Source organism: Phyllopteryx taeniolatus, chromosome 4 (assembly GCF_024500385.1).
Source record: "Phyllopteryx taeniolatus isolate TA_2022b chromosome 4, UOR_Ptae_1.2, whole genome shotgun sequence".
In the NCBI taxonomy this organism is placed as follows: domain Eukaryota; kingdom Metazoa; phylum Chordata; class Actinopteri; order Syngnathiformes; family Syngnathidae; genus Phyllopteryx; species Phyllopteryx taeniolatus.
The window spans coordinates 4,005,799-4,024,278 of NC_084505.1; the positions used below are offsets into that span (position 1 = coordinate 4,005,799).

The following is an 18,480-nucleotide window of genomic DNA, read 5'->3' on the forward strand; positions in this document are numbered from 1 at the left end:
AACCAACACTGCAGCCCACCACCAGTCGGGGATTTATGGCAGAGTGGCCCGACGGAAGCCTCTCCTCAGTGGAAGATACATGAAAGCCCAAATGGAGTTTACTAAAAAACACCTGAAGGACTCCAAGAAAACAAGATTCTCTGGTCTGATGAGACCAAGATAGAACTTTTTGGCCTTAATTCTAAGCGGTATGTGTGGAGATAACCATGCGTTGCTCATCACCTGTCCAAACTGTCCCAACAGTGAAGCATGGCGGTGCCAGAATCATGTTTCCGGGGTGTTTTTCAGCTGCAGGGACAGGACGACTGGTTGCAATCAAGGGAAAGATGAATGCGGCCAAGTACAGGGATATCCTGGATGAGAATCTTCTCCAGAGTGCTCACGACCTCAAACTGGGCCGAAGGTTCACCTGCCAACAAGACAATGACCCTAAGCACACAGCTAAAATAATGAAGGAGTGGCTTCAGAACAACTCCGTGACTGTTTTTGAATGTCCCAGCCAGAGCCCTGACTTAAACCCAATTGAGCATCTCTGGAGAGACCTGAAAATGGCTGTCCACCAACGTTGACCATCCAACCTGACAGAACTGGAGAGGATCTGCAAGGAGGAATGGCAGAAGATCCCCCAATCCAGGTGAGAAAAACTTATTGCATCATTCCCAAAAAGACTCATGGCTGTATTAGCTCAAAAGGGTGCTTTTGCTTTTGCTACTGAGCAAAGGGTCTGAATACTTATGGCTGTGTGATATTTCAGTTTTTCTTTTTTAATAAATCTGCACAGATTTCAACAATTCTGTTTTTTCTGTCAATATGGGGTGCTGTGTGAACATCAATGAGGAAAAAACTGAACTTATATGGAGAGCCATGACACTCAAAAAGTGGACCATTTTGCGCCACTTCGAAAGTAAGTGGTTTTCATTTTGCATTCGGGTGGACTTTTATTATTCGAAAGAACAAGATCGCGGATAGAAGGGGCCGAAATTAGGTTCCTCTGCAGGGTGTCCGGGCTCTCCCTTAGAGATAGGGTGAGAAGCTCAGTCATCCGGGAAAGGCTCAGAGTTGAGCCGGTGCCCCTCTGCATTGATAGGAGCCAGATGAGGTGTGTTTGGGGTCATTACCATATTGGAATACTGCCATGTGGCCTGGTTACCCCAGGAAGGGGATCATGCTCTGTTTCAATATGTCAGAGTTCATGTTGGTATTCATGGTTTTCTCAATGAACTTTTACTCCCTGGCAGCACTCATGCAGCCCAGGACCATGACTCTCTCACCACCATGTTTGACTATAGGCAAGACACACTTGTCCTTGTACTCCTAACCTGGTTTACACCAGACACTCTTGACATCATCTGAACCAAATAAGTTTATGTTTACTGTAATCCATGTACTTAGTCTGCTTGTCTTCAGCAAAGACTGACAAAGCAAAGCAAAGGCTTTTTTGTGCATTTACCTTCTGGGACGACAACCATGCATACCAATGTAATGCAGTGTGCGGTTTATGGTCTGAGCACTGAAAGACTGACCCCTCACCCCTTCGCAGCAATGTAGACAACACTTATATGTCTATTTTCCAAAGACAACCTTTGGATACGACACTGAACACATGCACACAATTTCGTTGGTCAACAATGTCGAGGCACCCGGGTTCAATCCCCGGCCCCGCCTGTGTGGAGTTTGCATGTTGTCCCCGTGCCTGCGTGGCTTTTCTCCGAGCACTCCGGTTTCCTGCCACATCCCAAAAACATGCATTAATTGGAGACTCTAAATTGCCCGTAGGTGTGACTGTGAGTGCAACTGGTTGTTTGTTTGTATGTGCCCTGCGATTGGCTGGCAACCAGTTCAGGGTGTACCCCGCCTCCTGCCCGATGACAGCTGGGATAGGCTCCAGCACGCCCGCGACCCTAGTGAGGAGAAGCGGCTCAGAAAATGCATGGATGGATGGACAATGTCGAGGCCTGTTCTACTGATGGGATTAGGGGACTAACTGACCAAAAAATAATAATAATTTTAACCACTATACAACGACATAAATAGTTGTATTAACGTGAATGTTAATAGAGTGCATGTGTTTATCCCCTCTCTGAAGCATTTGTTTTGTTTTAACAGTTTTTTTATTATTATTTTGCACTAGGAGTGAACATGTTATCCGGCCACATGACCTCTCTAGCTTTCGGTACATTGTGCATGCTGGCTGATGTCTTGAATGGCCATGTGGGAGGTGGAAAATACCGCCATAAAGCCAGTGTCAAAATACAAGGATGCGCCACAGTATTAAATATATTAAAAAATAAGTAAGCCTGGGCTGCACGGTGGACGACTGGTTAGAGCGTCAGCCTCACAGTTCTGAGGACCCGGGTTCAATCCCCAGCCCCACCTGTGTGGAGTTTGCATGTTCTCCCTGTGCCTGCGTGGGTTTTCTCCAGGCACTCCGGTTTCCGCCCACATCCCAAAAACATGGATTTATTGGAGACTCTAAATTGCCCGTAGGTGTGACTGTGAGTGCGAATGGTTGTTTGTTTGTATGTGCCCTGCGATTGGCTGGAAACCAGTTTAGGGTGTACCCCGCCTCCTGCCTGATGACAGCTGGGATAGGCTCCAGCACGCCCGCGACCCTAGTGAGGAGAAGCGGCTCAGAAATGGAGCTGGATGGATGGATGGATGGAATAAGTAAGCCTTAGTTTTAATATTACTGATCAGAATTGATAAGAAAAACACATTAGGTGAGGATCACCACTACATTTATTCTATGTAGCTATATAATTGGATAGAAAGTCATGGGTGTGCATTATACATAGAAAGGATTTTCCTGATTTGTAATGGTAAATTTTGGGGGTGCTCATGAGAAATTACTGTACATTTCTATTTTTAAGCAGTCGTGTAGGTTAATTCATTTTTCTTTAAGCATCTTGCACTATGCCTCTATTATTGTCAATTTTGAGTCAGGTGTTCACAAAAGTTCTGTTAAATTTAAAAATACTAAATTTATGTGAAACTATATTTTGTGGTGAATAAATAATTAAACTCATTGAACTGCATAGCATCATTCCTTTGCATCGGTGTCAAATTGAATCGAATCACATTGTGTTGGATCAAATTGTGCTGACTTGCACTGCATCGTGATTCGGAGATGAATCCTATCGCATTGGTAGTTGCTGCTTAAGTATCTTTCACATATTGGCTCGTTGGTAGTGTATCGAGGTACGTATCGTATCCGCCGCAGACCAGAGATGCACAACTCTATTATGTTGATTTTTTTTTCAGATCCTCAGAAAGTTATTTACCATGAGGTACCATATAGGACTGCTGTGGCTCAGTAGGTAAAGCGGGTCGTCCAGTGTCCGAAGGGTCGCCGGTTCGAATCCTGGCTCCGTATGTCGAAGTGTCCTTGGGGAAGACACTGAAACCAAATTTTCTCCCAGTGGGCCTAGTGGTACCTTGCATGGCAGCAGTCGCCCATTGGTGTATGACTGTGAGGCTTTGTAAAGTGCTTTGGGCACTGTGATAGTGTAGATAAAGTGTTATATAAGTGCAGTCCATTTACCATATTGAACTTCCAGTGACCAGTATGAGCCTGACCTCTTAAACCAGTCAATGGACCCTTTCACCATGCTTCGGCTCAGTTCCAGGGTGTTGGCAATATTCTCATATCTTGGCCCACCTTTATGTAGAGGAACAATTCTTGTTTTTTTTCCGAGCCTCAGAGAGTTCTTTAGTGTGAGGTGCCATATTGAACTTCTAGTGACCAGTATGAGTAAGTGTGAGAGGGATAACAGCAGATTTAACACACCTGCTCCCCATTCACACCTTAGGACCTTGAAACACCAATAAGTCACATGATACGAGTCAGGAAAAATGGCTAATAGGGTACAATTTAGACATTTTCACTGAGGGTTGTATTCACTTTTGTTGCCAGCGGTTTAGACATTAATGGCTCTGTGTTGAGTTATTTTGACGGTACAGTCAATTTAAACTGTCATACAAACTGTACACCGAATACTTTATATTGCAGCAAAATTTAATTTCTTCAGTGTAGTCCCATAAAACGATGTAATACAATGTCCACTCCAGCATGACTGTGACCCAGTTTACAAAGTAAGGACCAGCTATTTGGTTGAGCTTTGTATGGAAGAACCTAACTGTTGTAAACACATTGTTGACCTCAAGTCATACTTGCTGTCGTGCCACTGCTTTCTGTGCTTGCTCCTGATTTAACTTACTCCTGCTTCAACTTTTTTCTTTTTTTTTAATCGAGAGAAAGACTTATGGACTTTAATAGCTGCTCGAAATTGCACAATTAAATGATTTCCCAAAAATGACAGCCTGTCATAATGCCAAGTCTGGATGGAATGGCGACTTCAAACTGACATGACATGACGTTTCAAATGGTGTCACTTGCCCTGAAAACACCACATAAATATAGCAAATAAAATATCTGGGATGAGAGCCGTGTGGGCGGTAGAATAGGTCATGTACTTTCGTCACCTATTTTTTCCCCCCTGAATTTATCGGCTTTGAAGTGCTCAGTCTATTTTTTTATTTTTATTTTTAATTCCACAAAGAATTATTGCTATCATTTATCGCAGTTTTACGTGGACCTAAATATTTTAGCATTCTCAGTCTTGGAATCATTTTATAACATGGAAAGAGGATTTACACAAACAACCTCGCCCTACAAAAACTGGTGGAAATATTAACTAGAAATCCATGTGTTACAAATAGACTTTACAGCAATTTTATCGGCCTGATCGGTATCGGCCGATAATTAGCATTTTCTGCTGATCGGCCGATCGGCTTTAATGTCATAATTCTCCGATCTGATCAATGACGTCATTGACCAGCTCTGCAAAAGACATTGACTCCGCGTCGCCATCGTGCACAGTATATTTGAATCCAAAAGCTAGTTTATTTTTAGCCTTGTCGCGCGTCTTTTGATGTAGTACTGTAAATATCGGACGGCCATTTAAGTTATTTTAAAAAAAAACGTCGGCGGTGTGAGACAGACAACACGTCTGAGACAGACAACAAGTAATACCCGGATCAGACTACGATTGCATTATGTCAGAATACTGCAATAAAATCTTGTATTCCAATACCACTGCATCCCGTTTTTTACGATCATTGGGCTTTATCTTTTCAACTGAAATGCGACCGGATAGACACGTTACCGTGGCGATGACAAGAAGAGTGGATCGCGGCGACTGCATTATAAGGACTAAATGGGGAAAAATGTGTGTTGGTGATCACCGGTGCTCAGGACAGGAGAGAATGTTCGTTTAAGGCTTGCTTGAGGTATGTTCACGTACTTTTAATACGATACGGCTCGCAAGCAGGCAACAAAAACGTTATGTAGCCTAGCAAGCTAGTGCTAGCGCTAACGGTTGTTCGTAAACATGCCGCCCTTCTGTCGAATCATGCTGTAAAGTTTCGGTGTGGGTGAAGTAATTTAATGACAATAAAGTAATTTAATTACAGTAAGTTAGCACCCATTATTTCTGTCACGTAATGTTGGTTTGACTTGACTGATTAGAACACACGATCTGACTAGAGCAGTGCTTTCCAACATTTATGTAGCCAAGGAACATATTTTACCATTGAAAAATCTCACGGCACACCAACAAACAAAAATGTCACAAAAAGTGGATACATTAATTACTGTATGTACTTCCTGCCATCTAATAGAAGACCATTCATTTGTCTGTCACTATGCCTCACTGGCATAAATAGATGAACAAAGATACATTATTTATAGTAAATATAATTTTTTTGAGCAATTAAGTACACAAGTATATACAGTAAATGAACAGGTCATTTAAATAGACACATTGCTCCATCTTGTGATTGGATCGGTGATCGGTTATCGTTTTTTTAAACTCGCTGATAGGTGATCGGTGATCGGCCCCAAAAATCCTGATCGTGTAAAGCCTAGTTACAAACGAGGATGTTTAGTTTAGAATCAGACAGGACTACACAAGACACTCCCAGTGTCATCCAGTGGTAAGAATTCAAGCAACATTCAGAAATTTGGTTCACCAAATGCCTAAATTCCACTTAAACGATACAGTTTGCTTTCCACTTCTATCTAAAGACCCAAGTGCTGTCATGTGGCACAAACTTGGTGCCATGTCAAAGGTGCACAGAAGAATAAACTGGATGTTGCTATTGCTGAAGCTTCTTCAGTATGCCATTACCAGAAATAAAACTTGCAGATTTCAACCACTATCACAGATAGGTATGACTGTGAGTGATAAACATACAGAGAATACGTTACAAAATGGGAGTCATTAAGTTCAGAAAAGTCAGTCAGCCAAAGAGAAGGAATTTGTGCCAAGAGTCAAGGACAGAGAGATCTTGCTTCTTGCAGGCGCTGCAACAGTGAGATAAACAGTGAAGGACATAAAACTGTTCTCCCCCAGCCTTTATCAAAGCACAGTGGAGTCAAACACCTGATCTTGGACATTGGTGCAGTGAACATCAGAAACAGAGAATCTGAAGTTCTAAAAAGGATTTTGTTAAATTGTTTGAGAAACTTGACACATTTACAATATAGTCCTTCATTAATTCAGACCATTACATTACATAGATGGAAGGATCAACAATTTAAGCTGGCTGTATGACTTGAAAAAGGCCCACACCTGGCTAGAAGTGATGTGAGAAGGTTATTAGATAACCTCCTCTTCGCTCTGACGCATGATAATGGCCCTGAATGGGATCGCAAAGAGCCATGTGGGAGGAGAGAACTATGAAAGGTACTCCTGGTTCGCCAGTCGAAAAAGATTTAGCACCAGCCCCTAAACTAGTGACCTCATGACAGCCCAGACCACACCTGCTGCACCCATAATAGCACCTGCAGTGGAGTCCCAACCACAGTCCTAGGCTGCTACATCCAAACTTTCTGTAAACTTGTCACTGTCCCGTTGTTCTCTGCCTTCACCACTGGGCTTTTCTAACTATCTTGAAAGCTTGATGAAAACACTAATAAAGATGGTTCCCTTACTCCACTTATGATAAGATCCCCACGGGTACGACTAAACTCTACGCCCTTCCAGACATTACCTTCATTGCCATCCAAGAGTTCCACTTCCCTTTCTGCACTCACCCAAACTGTTTTATCTGATATTTTCTGTGTCGTCTTTGACCTGTCTGTTATTCCCAAACCAACGGTTGGGCTTACAGCTGTTTGGAAGAGAACCCTTAATGACAGCACAGGCATGGTATTTATGAAGATGATTAGGTTTTTAAACGCCTCATGTTGTCAAAAGTCCTTATGTTGGTCATCTGTTGAACTGACACTCTTTTTGTGTTCTCAATGTTTTGGACGGTATTGCCCCTGTTAAAGTAAAAATACTTAAAAACAGGCAGAAGGTGCTATGGAGTAATGAGCACAGAATAGGGAGTGAAGGAGGGTAAATGGAAATGTCGCAAGTCCAAACCTCAGGTTCATTATGAGATTAACAAAGAACAGCTGACTGTGTTCAATCAGATTTTGCATAGAGAGAGGTATTTTTACGAGATGATTGCAAAGTATAGTAACAACTCTCATGCCCTGTTTGACACAGTTAAAAGGTTACCAAACCCTCCTGCTGTATTGGCTTTAGAACACATCTAAGTGCATTGAGTTTATACATATTCTTTAATGACAAGGTTGAAGGCATTAAACATTGAATGAATCCCACAACACAGCTATGAATGCAGCCTTTCAGACACCCAGAGCTGACACATTTCACACCTGTCAATGACAAAACAGACAAAAGACACCAACTCCAATCTGAAAATCAGCCACGTTGTCCACTGTAATATTTCTAAAAATCTGTGCTAAGCGGTTTGTTACCCAAATTTACTAATTTCATTAACATTTCACTATTATCTGGATCATTTCCCAGGACTTTGAATAGGGTACTCCACATTAAGAGTAGTCTTGATGCTCAGGTACTGAACAACTTTTGGCCTCGATCTAACCTGCCATTTTTAGGTAAAGGTAAGGGTTGTTCATCAACAGCTCTCAGACTTTCTTCTACTTCATAACGGCTTTGATGATTTCCAGTCAGGTTTCAGGCCCCATCACAGCACTGAGACTGCTTCTATCAAGGTGGCGATTGACCTCTATCTGAACACTGGCGCAGTCAAAGCGAGAGGCCTTCTGCTGGTGCCCAGAGTTAGAACCAAATACGGTGAAGCTTTGTTTCAGTTCCATGCAGCTTTATAGCAGGCACTGTTTCACGGTGGCCATTGTTGTTGCTTTTTTCCTTGCTTGGGAAAGTAAAAACGGCTACCGGAATTGGCCATAAAATGCAGAGGAAACTCTACCCTGTGGTGTCCCAGCCAATACCTGCCGTAGCGACACCCCCGACTTGGAGGAGAACTGCAATTTTTTTATTTTTTTATTCTGACAGCCGATTGATCAATTTAAAACTAGGTACATTTTCAATTAACTTCATAAGAGATCCTGCTGAACCTGGGAACTCCTTGCACTTTTTGTTTTTAACTTAAAACAAAGATAAGTGAAAGAGGAACAATTAAGTTATATTGACATTTTGGAAACCTTTATCTACTGTAGAAAACTTTAGGTAGCTATTTATTTGTTTAAGTTTTCATTTAACTTTACAAGACTTGCTGCTGAGGCTGGGAGCTCCCTGCACTTTTTGTTAGAATTTAAATTTTAATAAACAATGCTTAAACGAAGTGTTGGAGTGTGTATTATTCCAAATTTTGACGCCAATATTTTCCCTTTTACTGCAAATAAATATTGTCTCCAAAGACCGGTTATCGGCCTCCTCAGTATCAGCCCTGAAAAAAACATGTCGTCAATCTCTATCTGGATGCAAACTGCCATACGTACAGTTAAATTTTGTTTAAGGAAGAACGGTTAAAGAAGGGGGGAAAAAAACATACCTGAAATTAAGAGGTATGGAACCTCTGTGTTCCACATCAGGCCTCTGACTGGTGCTGTATGACCACTCAACACATTGATGCACGCATCCTGTGTGTAGTCCCATATACGAACAGTACTGTCCAAACACAATCACAAGTGGTCCTTTAATTTAAAAGTGTTTTTAAATACAAAAGACAGATACATTTACAGGTAGTGCATAAAATTGTATAGTGCATACATTATCATTAATAATTTTTAGAGTTTGGAGTTTTTTAGTTTTTTTCATCCAATAATAGACTCAAAACTGTGTTTAAACTTACCCATCATCTGATCCAGAACACAATATCCCCTCCCTAAGAGGAGACCAGCGGACATGAAATACTTTAGCTAGGTGTCCAGTGAAGACTTTGAGTGGCTGGTCCGAGCTGGTGGCCAAGTAATACACACGAACATTCTTATCCTCACAACCAGTAGCAATCATATCCCTGTAGGAAGAGTTCAGCCTTTATGAAACAGCAATAGCTATGTTAATGTATGAAATATAATCTTGTTTGTTAATCAAGGAATGTATTGTGTTTTGTTTTCTGTATGGATTCAGTAAAATTAATGAACTGATCTGTGTTACATGACATTGCTATGCGAGTTAAAAAGGTAGAACATACTTGTTGTTTTGACTCCAGTCACAGCCAAAAACTGCAGCAGGATGTTTGTACTTATGAAGGATTTTGCCATCAATGGTCCGAATGATGCTGTTATCAAAAAAGAAGGCACAAAAAAAGAGTACAAGATACATAACGCTGCCAACGGGCTGAAACCTGACAAAGTCCAGATTTGGTCCATTGAATATTTTTTTCCCAAATTGATACTATTGGTCAGTCCCCAAATGGGAATGTTTTTTTGTTTTTTTTGTTTTTTTATTATTGACCAATATAAAGTGTTGAAAATGGCTTGCTCTTTTTGATGATGCAATATTAATGGGCTGCGACTGGCTGGCGACATGTTCAGGGTGTACCCTGCCTCTCACCCAAACTGGGATAGGCTCCAGCATGCCTTCGACCCTGGTGAGGATAAGCTGTGTAGATAATGGATGGACGGGTGGATGTTAATGGCTCTGCAAACAAGCTGTTTTGTTGGTTTTGTGAAAAGTGATGCTTTTGGAGATACAGTGGGACCTCGATAAAACGGACAACGATATAACGGACATCAGATAAACGGACCGTCGAGACTGAACAATGCCATTGACAAAGTCTGTTAGTTGCAGAATTGACCGCTGTTGTTTACTGCGCTGTGAATACAGGCAATACAGGCAGAGAATGCGACTAACGTATTTACGGGTCACAGATATACAATATGGCGGCACGGTGAAAAACTGGTTAGCACATCTGCCTTACAGTTCTGAGGACCTGGGTTAAAATCCAACCTCACCTGTGCAGAGTTTGCATGTTTTTCCCGTGCCTCCGTGGGTTTTCTACAGGTACTCCGGTTTGCTCCAACATCCCAAAAACAAGTATGGTAGGTTATTTGAAGACTCTAAATTGTGCGTAGGTGTGAATATGAGTGCAAATGGGTGTTTGTTTATATGTACCCTGCGATTGGCTGGCGACCAGTTCAGGGTGTACCCCGCCTCTTGCCCTGCTGGGATAGGCTGCAGCAAACCCGCTTCCTAGTGAGGATAAGGGGTATGGGAAATGGATGGATGGAGATATACAATAATCCTAGATCCAATTCTAAAAGCCGTGCCTCCCGTGCCTGTGACGATGGTTATATCAATTGTCTATTGTACGTAGAGCAGAGAGAACAGCATGGCTCCAGTCTTAACTCTGAGGAGTACAAAACACAAGTCTGTAACATCCTATTTTTGGTAAACAATGTCACCATGACCAAGCACACTGGCGTCGTAAGTTTGGATAAAATGTTAAACTTTCAACCATTTTCTAGCTTTTTTTAAATGTTTATTTAATATATAAATATACATGATATAAATATATATTTATTTAACTTTGTACTGTACTGGGCATTTTAGGGCACGAAACTGTACAGTAATATCAGTGCATATGGCCTAAAAAAAAGTGCTTCAATGGGTGCATATGGCCTAAAAAAAGTGCTTCAATGGAACAGACAATCAGCTATATCAGACAACCCCCACCTCAATTAGTCCATTGTATCGAGGTACCACTGTACCAGGTTTCCATCCGACGGCAGTGATATATGTAATCAATATTCTGGTACAATAATCAAATAATTTTCAGAATTTTCTATAAAAGATAATGACCACTTACCAGAATCCATCACCACTACAGGTTGCAATTCTCTTTGAATCTTTGTGACTCCAGGATATACAAAATATACCATTTTTACCATGCTGGAGGAAGATTAAACACAACCACACAAAGGATTACAGTTTTTTTTTACAATTAGGTAGACTTGAAGTATTAAAAGAAACCAAATAACTACATTTGACCTAGGGAAAGGTCACTGTTAAACTGTGTTTCATATTTCTATTTTATTTTATTTTTTGTCTTATTTTTCTGAATAGTAAAGCTGTACCATATATCCATCTGCAATATACAACATACAGCAAAATGTAATGGGAAGGAATGAGATTCTATGACGAACAAACCCCTATGAAGAACAAAATATATGGATCTAGGTTTCCCTTGCCCCGCGGCTCGGCGCCTGTACGTTGGGGTTCACCCCAGTGGACGAGAGGGTAGCCTCCCTGCGCCTTCGGAGTCTGCGACTTCAATGCTCACGTAGGCAATGACAGTGAGACCTGGAAGCGCGTGATTGGGAGGAACGGCTCCCCCGATCAGAACCCGAGTGGTGTTCTGTTATTGGATTTCTGTGCTCACCACGGATTGTCCATAACGAACACCATGTTCAAGCATAAGGGTGTCTACACGTGCACTTGGCACCAGGACACCCTGGGTCACCGTTCGATGATCGACTTAGTGGTCGTGTCATTGGACTTGCGGCCAGCATGTCTTGGACACTCGGGTGAAGAGAGGGCTGTCAATTGATCACCACCTGGTGGTGAGTTGGCACCGATGATGGGGGAAGATGCCAGTCCGATGTGGCAGGCCCAAACGTATTGTGAGGGTCTGCTGGGAACGTCTGGCAGAATCCCCTGTCAGAAGGAGTTTCAACTCCCACCTCAGACGGAACTTTGCTCATGTTCTGGGGGAGGCGGAGGACATCGAGTCCGAGTGGGCCATGTTCCGCACCGCCATTGCTGAGGCGGCCACGACAGGCACCGACCACCTTACGGAGCTGTGGCCGTAAGGTGGTCGGTGCCTGTCGTGGCGGCAATCCCCGAACCCGTTGGTGGACACCAGCGCTGAGGGATGCCTTCAAGCTGAAAGTCCTATCGGGCCTTTTTGGCCTGTGGGACTCCTGAGGCAGCTGATGGGTACCGGCTGGGCAAGCGAAATGCGGCTTTGGTGGTCGCTGAGGCAAAAACCCGGGCGTGAGAACAATTCGGTGAGGCCATGGAGAACAACATCCGGGCGGCTTCGAGGAAATTCTGGTTCACCATCCGGCGTCTCAGGAGGGGGAAGCAGTGCACCATCAACACTGTGTATAGTGGGGCCCTGCTGACCTGGACTTGGGACGTTGTGAATCGGTGGGGAGAATACTTCGAAGACCTCCTCAATTCCATCGACATGCCTTCCCTTGAGGAAACAGAGTCTGGGTTGTCTGAGGCGGGCTCTCCTATCTCTGAGGTTGAGGTCAACAAGGTGGATAAAAAGCTCCTTGGTGGCAAGGCCCCGGGGGTGGATGAGATTCGCCTGGAGAGATAAGGTGAGAAGTTCGGTCATCCGGGAGGGGCTCAGAGTAGAGCCGCTGCCTCTCCGCATTGAGAGGAGCCAGATGAGGTGGCTCGGGCATCTGTTTAGGATGCCTCCCGGACGCCTCCCTGGTGAGGTGTTCCGGGCACGTACCACCAGGAGTAGACCCCGGGAACGACCCAGGACACGCTGGAGAGACTACGTCTCTCAACTTGCCTGGGAACGCCTCGGGATCCCCTCGGAAGAGCTCGAGGAAGTGGCTGGGAAGAGGGAAGTACGGGCTTCCCTGCTGAGGCTGCTGCCCACACGACCCGACCTCGGATAAGCGGAAGACAATGGATGGATGGATGGATGGATGGATATTTTATAGTAGTGAAGCAAGAAACCTCATTAAAGCGTGTGATTATCTTTCCTTTCCTAATGTCCCAAATGAAAGCTCCATTGCGAGATGTTGCTCCTGCAATGCAGTTTAGGTCACCTTCAAAACACACAGAAAGAGGGTTTCCATTTTGTTCAGTAAAACTGAGCAAGATTGGTGAATTTGTGTGTACATGTGTAAAGTGTGGGTGTGAATGCTTGTGTACGTACCTGGAGCCCAGGACAAGGAGTAAACCACTCCTTCATTGCCAGGGGAGGTGTGCACTGCTGTCAGTGTGTTTGTGTCCCAGATTTTGATGGTTCCATCAAAACTAGCTGTGGCCAACAAGTTAGGGTTATCAGGCTTAAACTTGCAGTCGAAGATGGTCTCAACATGGCCCTGGAAATGGACAACTGTCATGAATTCTACCAAACACGAATACATGTTTCAGTTACTTAATTTTTTTTGTTTTGTTTTTAGATAAAAATACAAAACGCAAGTTTGTTAATTACAATACCAGGTCTCGGAGAAAGTCCCACTTCTTAGCGCCCATGTCATAAAGTCCTACCCCTCCATCCATGAAACAGCACACTGCATGGCCAGGAGGCAAAGAGAAGGACTGGTTGTGTGACAGGGTAGGGGGAGGTACTGCCTCACTTGTAGAGCTGGTGTGCTGACTTTTACCAGAAGAACAGGAACTGTGAGCTGTAGACAGAGGTGGCCGACTGATTAGCACATCGTAGGTTCAAATCCAGGCCAAGGCCTTCCTGTGTGGAGTTTACATGTTCTACCTGTGCCTATGTGGGTTTTCTCCAGGTACTCCAGTTTCCTCACCCGTTCCATGCATGGTAGGCTAAATTGTCCGTGAGTGTGAATGGTTATTTGTATATATGTGCCCTGCAACTGGCTCGAGTTACGACCAGTTGAGGGTGTACCACGCCTAAACACACACACACACACACACACACATAGTCCCCTCCAAAGGTATTGAAACGGCAGGGTCAATTCCTTTGTTTTTGTTGTCCCTCGTTTATCGTGGGGGTTACGTTCTAAAAATAACCTGCAATAGGCGAAATCCTAGTAGTAGTCAGTGATATTTTTTTCAATTATTAAATATGTTTTAAGGCTGTAAAACCCCTCACCACACACTTTATACACTTTTCTCAGACAGGCATTAACATTTTCTCACATTTCTCTCTTGTTTAAACGGATTAGGATTCGTGTTCAAACCTTCGTAGATTTAAAAAAATAAGTACAGTATTCATCCATCCATTTTCTGAGCCGCTTCTCCTCAATAGGGTCGCGGGCGTGCTGGAGCCTATCCCAGCTATCATCGGGCAGGAGGCAGGGTACACCCTGAACTGGTCGCCAGCCAATCTCATGGCACATATGAACAAACAGCCATTCGCACTCACATTCACACCGAGGGGCAATTTAGAGTCTTCAATTAACCTGCCTGCATGTTTTTGGGATGTGGGAGGAAACCGGAGTGCCCGGAGAAAACCCACACAGGCACGGGAAGAACATGCAAACTCCACACAGGCGGGGCCAGGGATTGAACCCCGGTCCTCAGAACTGTGAGGCAGATGATCTAACCACGTACCCCGTGCCGCGTATATATATATATACATACACACACACACACACACACACACACACACACACACACACGTGTATATATATATATATACACATGTGTGTGTATGTTCATACTTGGCAAATCAATTTGATTTGGAAAAAAGATACGAAGTAAGGTAAACGCCTGCGTTAACTTCCGGTTTAGTCCGATTTACACTTTAATCGTTGAAATCTAACTAATTTGTCTCGCTGGCTGCAATATAATAAAGAGTGAAAAAAATATAGATACATATATACATATATATACAACCCCAATTCCAATGAAGTTGGGACGTTGTGTTAAACATAAATAAAAACAGAATACAATGATTTGCAAATCATGTTCAACCTATATTGAATTGAATACACTAGAAAGACAACATATTCAATGTTCAAATTGATAAACTTTATTGTTTTTAGCAAATAATCATTCACTTAAAATTTTATGGCTTCAACACGTTCCAAAACAACTGGGACAGGGTCATGTTTACCACTGTGTTACATCACCTTTTCTTTTAACAACATTCAATAAACGTTTGGGAACTGAGGACACTAATTGTTGAAGCTTTGTAGGTGGAATTCTTTCCCATTCTTGCTTGATGTACAACTTCAACTATATATATTTTATTTTATTTACACAGCCTGACACGTAACGTGTAGGAGCCAATTACATTTCCTCATTTAACCTCTGTGTCTACTGCGGTGCAATTTTTGCCAATATTGAAAGTCTAGATTTTTATTTTAGTTGACGTGAAAGGCGTGTTGTTTAAAAACTGGACCGTTGAAATGTCTCCTTGAGTAAAGAAGACAGCCACGTCATCCCACAATTCTTGCGATATATTTTTGCATATATCAGCTTCATTTTCTATTGATTGCATCACAAATGCCTCTAAGAAATTTGAAAAGAGTTCCTATGGATGACGAATACATTTCTGTAGCGTGCATTGTGTGACAGACGCGGACTTTGACACGCACCACTGGCTGTAACAACAGGGTCTCCCGGCCAAAAGCGTTATGGCGATCAGTACCCCCAAACTCCAACCGAATGTCACCAAAATGTATATAGGCATCCCTCATTATGCTCTGCAAAGCATAACTCTGCAAAATTTGTGTGGTTTGGATGGGGGGTGTCCAGGTTATGGGTGTCCATTTTCTTGGCATCCCACGGCGTGGACTGGGCTGGGCATTTGGCTTGGGGTTGGACCTGTGGGCTCGGGGGCGGTGTGTGTGGGGGTGGCCCGTTTGACTTGGTATTCATTGACTGGTGTTTCGGCTGGGGGTTGGATGTAGCATTGTTGAGGTGGTTGTTTGGGACTGTTTCATCGTCTCGGGTGGCTTGTGTGTGCGGGTTTTGGCTTGGCTTCCTGTTTTGAGCTTGTGGTCTTTTGTTTTAGGGGCTGCGCGCCGGGGCTCGGCATTTTGACGCGGGGGGTGATGTGGCTCGGGGCTTCAGACAGCGCCGGTGAATTTTTTTGATGGATGGGGCCGGTGTTGTGGAGCGCTGGTTCCTTTCCTGATTTTCACCAGTGGGGCGCGGGGTTGGTGTTTGTGGTGCTGTGGGATGGCATTTGTGTGGGTTATGTTGTTGTGTTGTTCATTGTGGTGTGGGGTTGCTGCGGTGGGGTTTTGGCTCGGTGTTGAGCTTTTTTTTTCAGTCGTAGGCACTTGCGTTGGTTTGGGGACTGGAGTGGGCGCTGAGGACCGTCGGTGTGGAGGTGCGACCAGCTGTTTGCCTTGTTGGCTGTCTCCGTGTTGGCATGGACGTGTTTTGGTGGTTTCGCTCGCCCGGTTGAATGGGGGTTGGCTTTGGTGGGGCTCGGGGCGTGTCGCGAGGGGCCTCCTCTGTGCGGTATGGTCTTGTTCTGGGTGTTGCGCTGGGGCAACTGGTCATTGATTTTGGCGGGGTTGGGGTGCGCTTTTGTTTACCGCCACCGTTGGGCGCGGGGGCGTCTTCATGCGTGTTCTTCGTTGGTTTTCGCCGCTTCGTCGTTGGTTTTCACCCCTTCTTCTTTGGGGTGGGCAGACTGTGGGCGTCGGGGCTGGGTGCCGGGGTTTTTGGGGTTTGGGCTGTTCCGGGGGGGCCAGGGCATTGGTCCCGGTTCCGGTCGGTTCTCGATTCTCGATGCCCAACCGTACTCACGACAGGCGCTTAACTTGGGTTCGCTTTGATGGGCTATGACCTTTTTTTGAGGGGCCCTGTTGGTGGCTGGGGCGTCCATGCTCTCCGGGGGTGATGGGGGCGGTGGCAGCGGTGGGGCTCGCTGGGTGGGATGTGGGTGGTTGCCCGTTCCCCTCCCAACGGGGCGCTTCGGTCGGGCTCTGGCCCTCCCTGGGTCCTGTGTAGTCGGTGGCGTCCCCCTGGTTGGGTCCGCTGCTGGACGGGCTCGCTGACTCGGCCCCCCCCAGTTGACTAACATGCATGTGATATGGTGTTCATTCACCAATAAGTTTGATTGAAACACTATAAACTTTAATTTCTTGTGCTGGGATCACTAATAACAACACACGTTATACTAATATCAACCCACAGGTTCTTACATGTGTTTAGACACTCAAAAAAGAATCCCACCACACCACTCGACAGTGGCACTGCCTTGCTCATTTTCCCACATCCTGTCCTGCCCTTTTCTGTCTTCTCTGATCTGATTCTCTTGGTTAGTTATTGCATGTCCTCACCGTGAAGTTACCTAATGGTCAAGGAAGCCGTGCTGTTTGTGGGAGGAAGAATTATTGAGTTTCTTTGGAATGGAAGAAAGGACGGCATTGTAAGTAGGAGATACGTGATGTTGTAAGCCCCCTCCTCTGTTAAGTGATATTTTTTCCACCTTTGCGGAGATGGCCTATCTCACCCCTCTTTCAAAAGAGTGCTGTTTCTCTTGGAGGTGCATGCAGACAACTGAGTCAAGACTCAGCTGACTGGATCCAACCATAAGATGTGTCTCCTTGAAACATTTTCAAGCGTTTTTTATATTTATTTTCAAAAACTTTGCACTGTAATGGGCATTTTAGGCCACAAAAAAGTACAACACAATATTTGTGTACTGTACAGCAATATGGGTGCATATGGCCTCCAAAAAATAAAAATAAAAATAAAAAAGTGCTTCAATGTAACGGACAATCAGCTGTAACGGACGACCCCCCCACCCCAATTAGTAAGCTATATCGAGGTTCCAGAGTACTTTGTACCCAATACATATATGTACAGAATGGAAAGTGTGTCTGAAAACTTGATTCCAGTGACATAGGGATATAAAAGCAGGGGTGGGGAAAGCAGCGGGAGTATATGGGATTCACTACTCCAGCCACCCCAGTTTTTCACTATTTCAGTGTGCTTCCTGTGTTAATGTGTAATAAATACTATTGTTAATGCATAGAACATGTGTAAGATAAAATAAAATGGTCTTGATCTATCTTTATTCTTGTGCTCCATGAGAAATATGTTTTGAGCCGATATAGGAGGCCTTTTGTGAAAGTTGTAGATGACATGCATATCTGTTTCTCCAGGTCCAAAATTTGTAAATTGTACCTTTCTTTGCAAGGGGAGTGTTGAGGACATGTAAAGCATGAAAGCCAGTCTTCTTCAGTTTAAAGCTGTCCAAAGGAGTAGAGCGAGACACATTCCATATCCTCAATACTCCAACCTGGGAGTCTGAAATAGACAAGGATATGCTAGCTAAAAATACATTTTCTCTAAAACATTAGTACTGTATGTTGTGATCTGCATTGAATTTCAAATGTGAAGCGCATTACCTGCCCTTTTAAGAACAGCATACATTTTGTGTTGCTGCACAAACACTTACTGGGTGTCCCACTTTCCAGCTAGTCAGTAAGTGGGAATTTGAAATGAA

At 43.9% G+C, this 18,480-nt stretch overlaps 1 protein-coding gene across 6 annotated transcripts in view; it reads right to left on the minus strand.

The window, feature by feature from the left end:
* wdr17 (WD repeat domain 17) overlaps positions 1-18,480 on the minus strand; it is a 65,254-nt gene that overhangs the window by 42,065 nt on the left and 4,709 nt on the right. For 5 of the 6 annotated variants that reach the window (XR_009788340.1, XM_061772085.1, XM_061772080.1 and 2 more), the window contains 9 exons: positions 18,159-18,281; positions 13,533-13,720; positions 13,246-13,414; positions 13,044-13,135; positions 10,455-10,532; positions 10,295-10,356; positions 9,532-9,618; positions 9,190-9,354; positions 8,890-9,005 (listed from right to left, as the gene is read on the minus strand). Coding sequence is in view for 5 of the 6 variants with exons in the window: in XM_061772085.1 (XP_061628069.1) it covers positions 8,890-9,005; positions 9,190-9,354; positions 9,532-9,618; positions 10,295-10,356; positions 10,455-10,532; positions 13,044-13,135; positions 13,246-13,414; positions 13,533-13,720; positions 18,159-18,281 (1,080 nt within the window). In the remaining variant the exon portion in view is untranslated. Of the gene's footprint in view, positions 1-8,889; positions 9,006-9,189; positions 9,355-9,531; positions 9,619-10,294; positions 10,357-10,454; positions 10,533-11,148; positions 11,232-13,043; positions 13,136-13,245; positions 13,415-13,532; positions 13,721-18,158; positions 18,282-18,480 lie in introns of all 6 variants that reach the window. The other variant, XM_061772082.1, reaches the window with a different exon arrangement.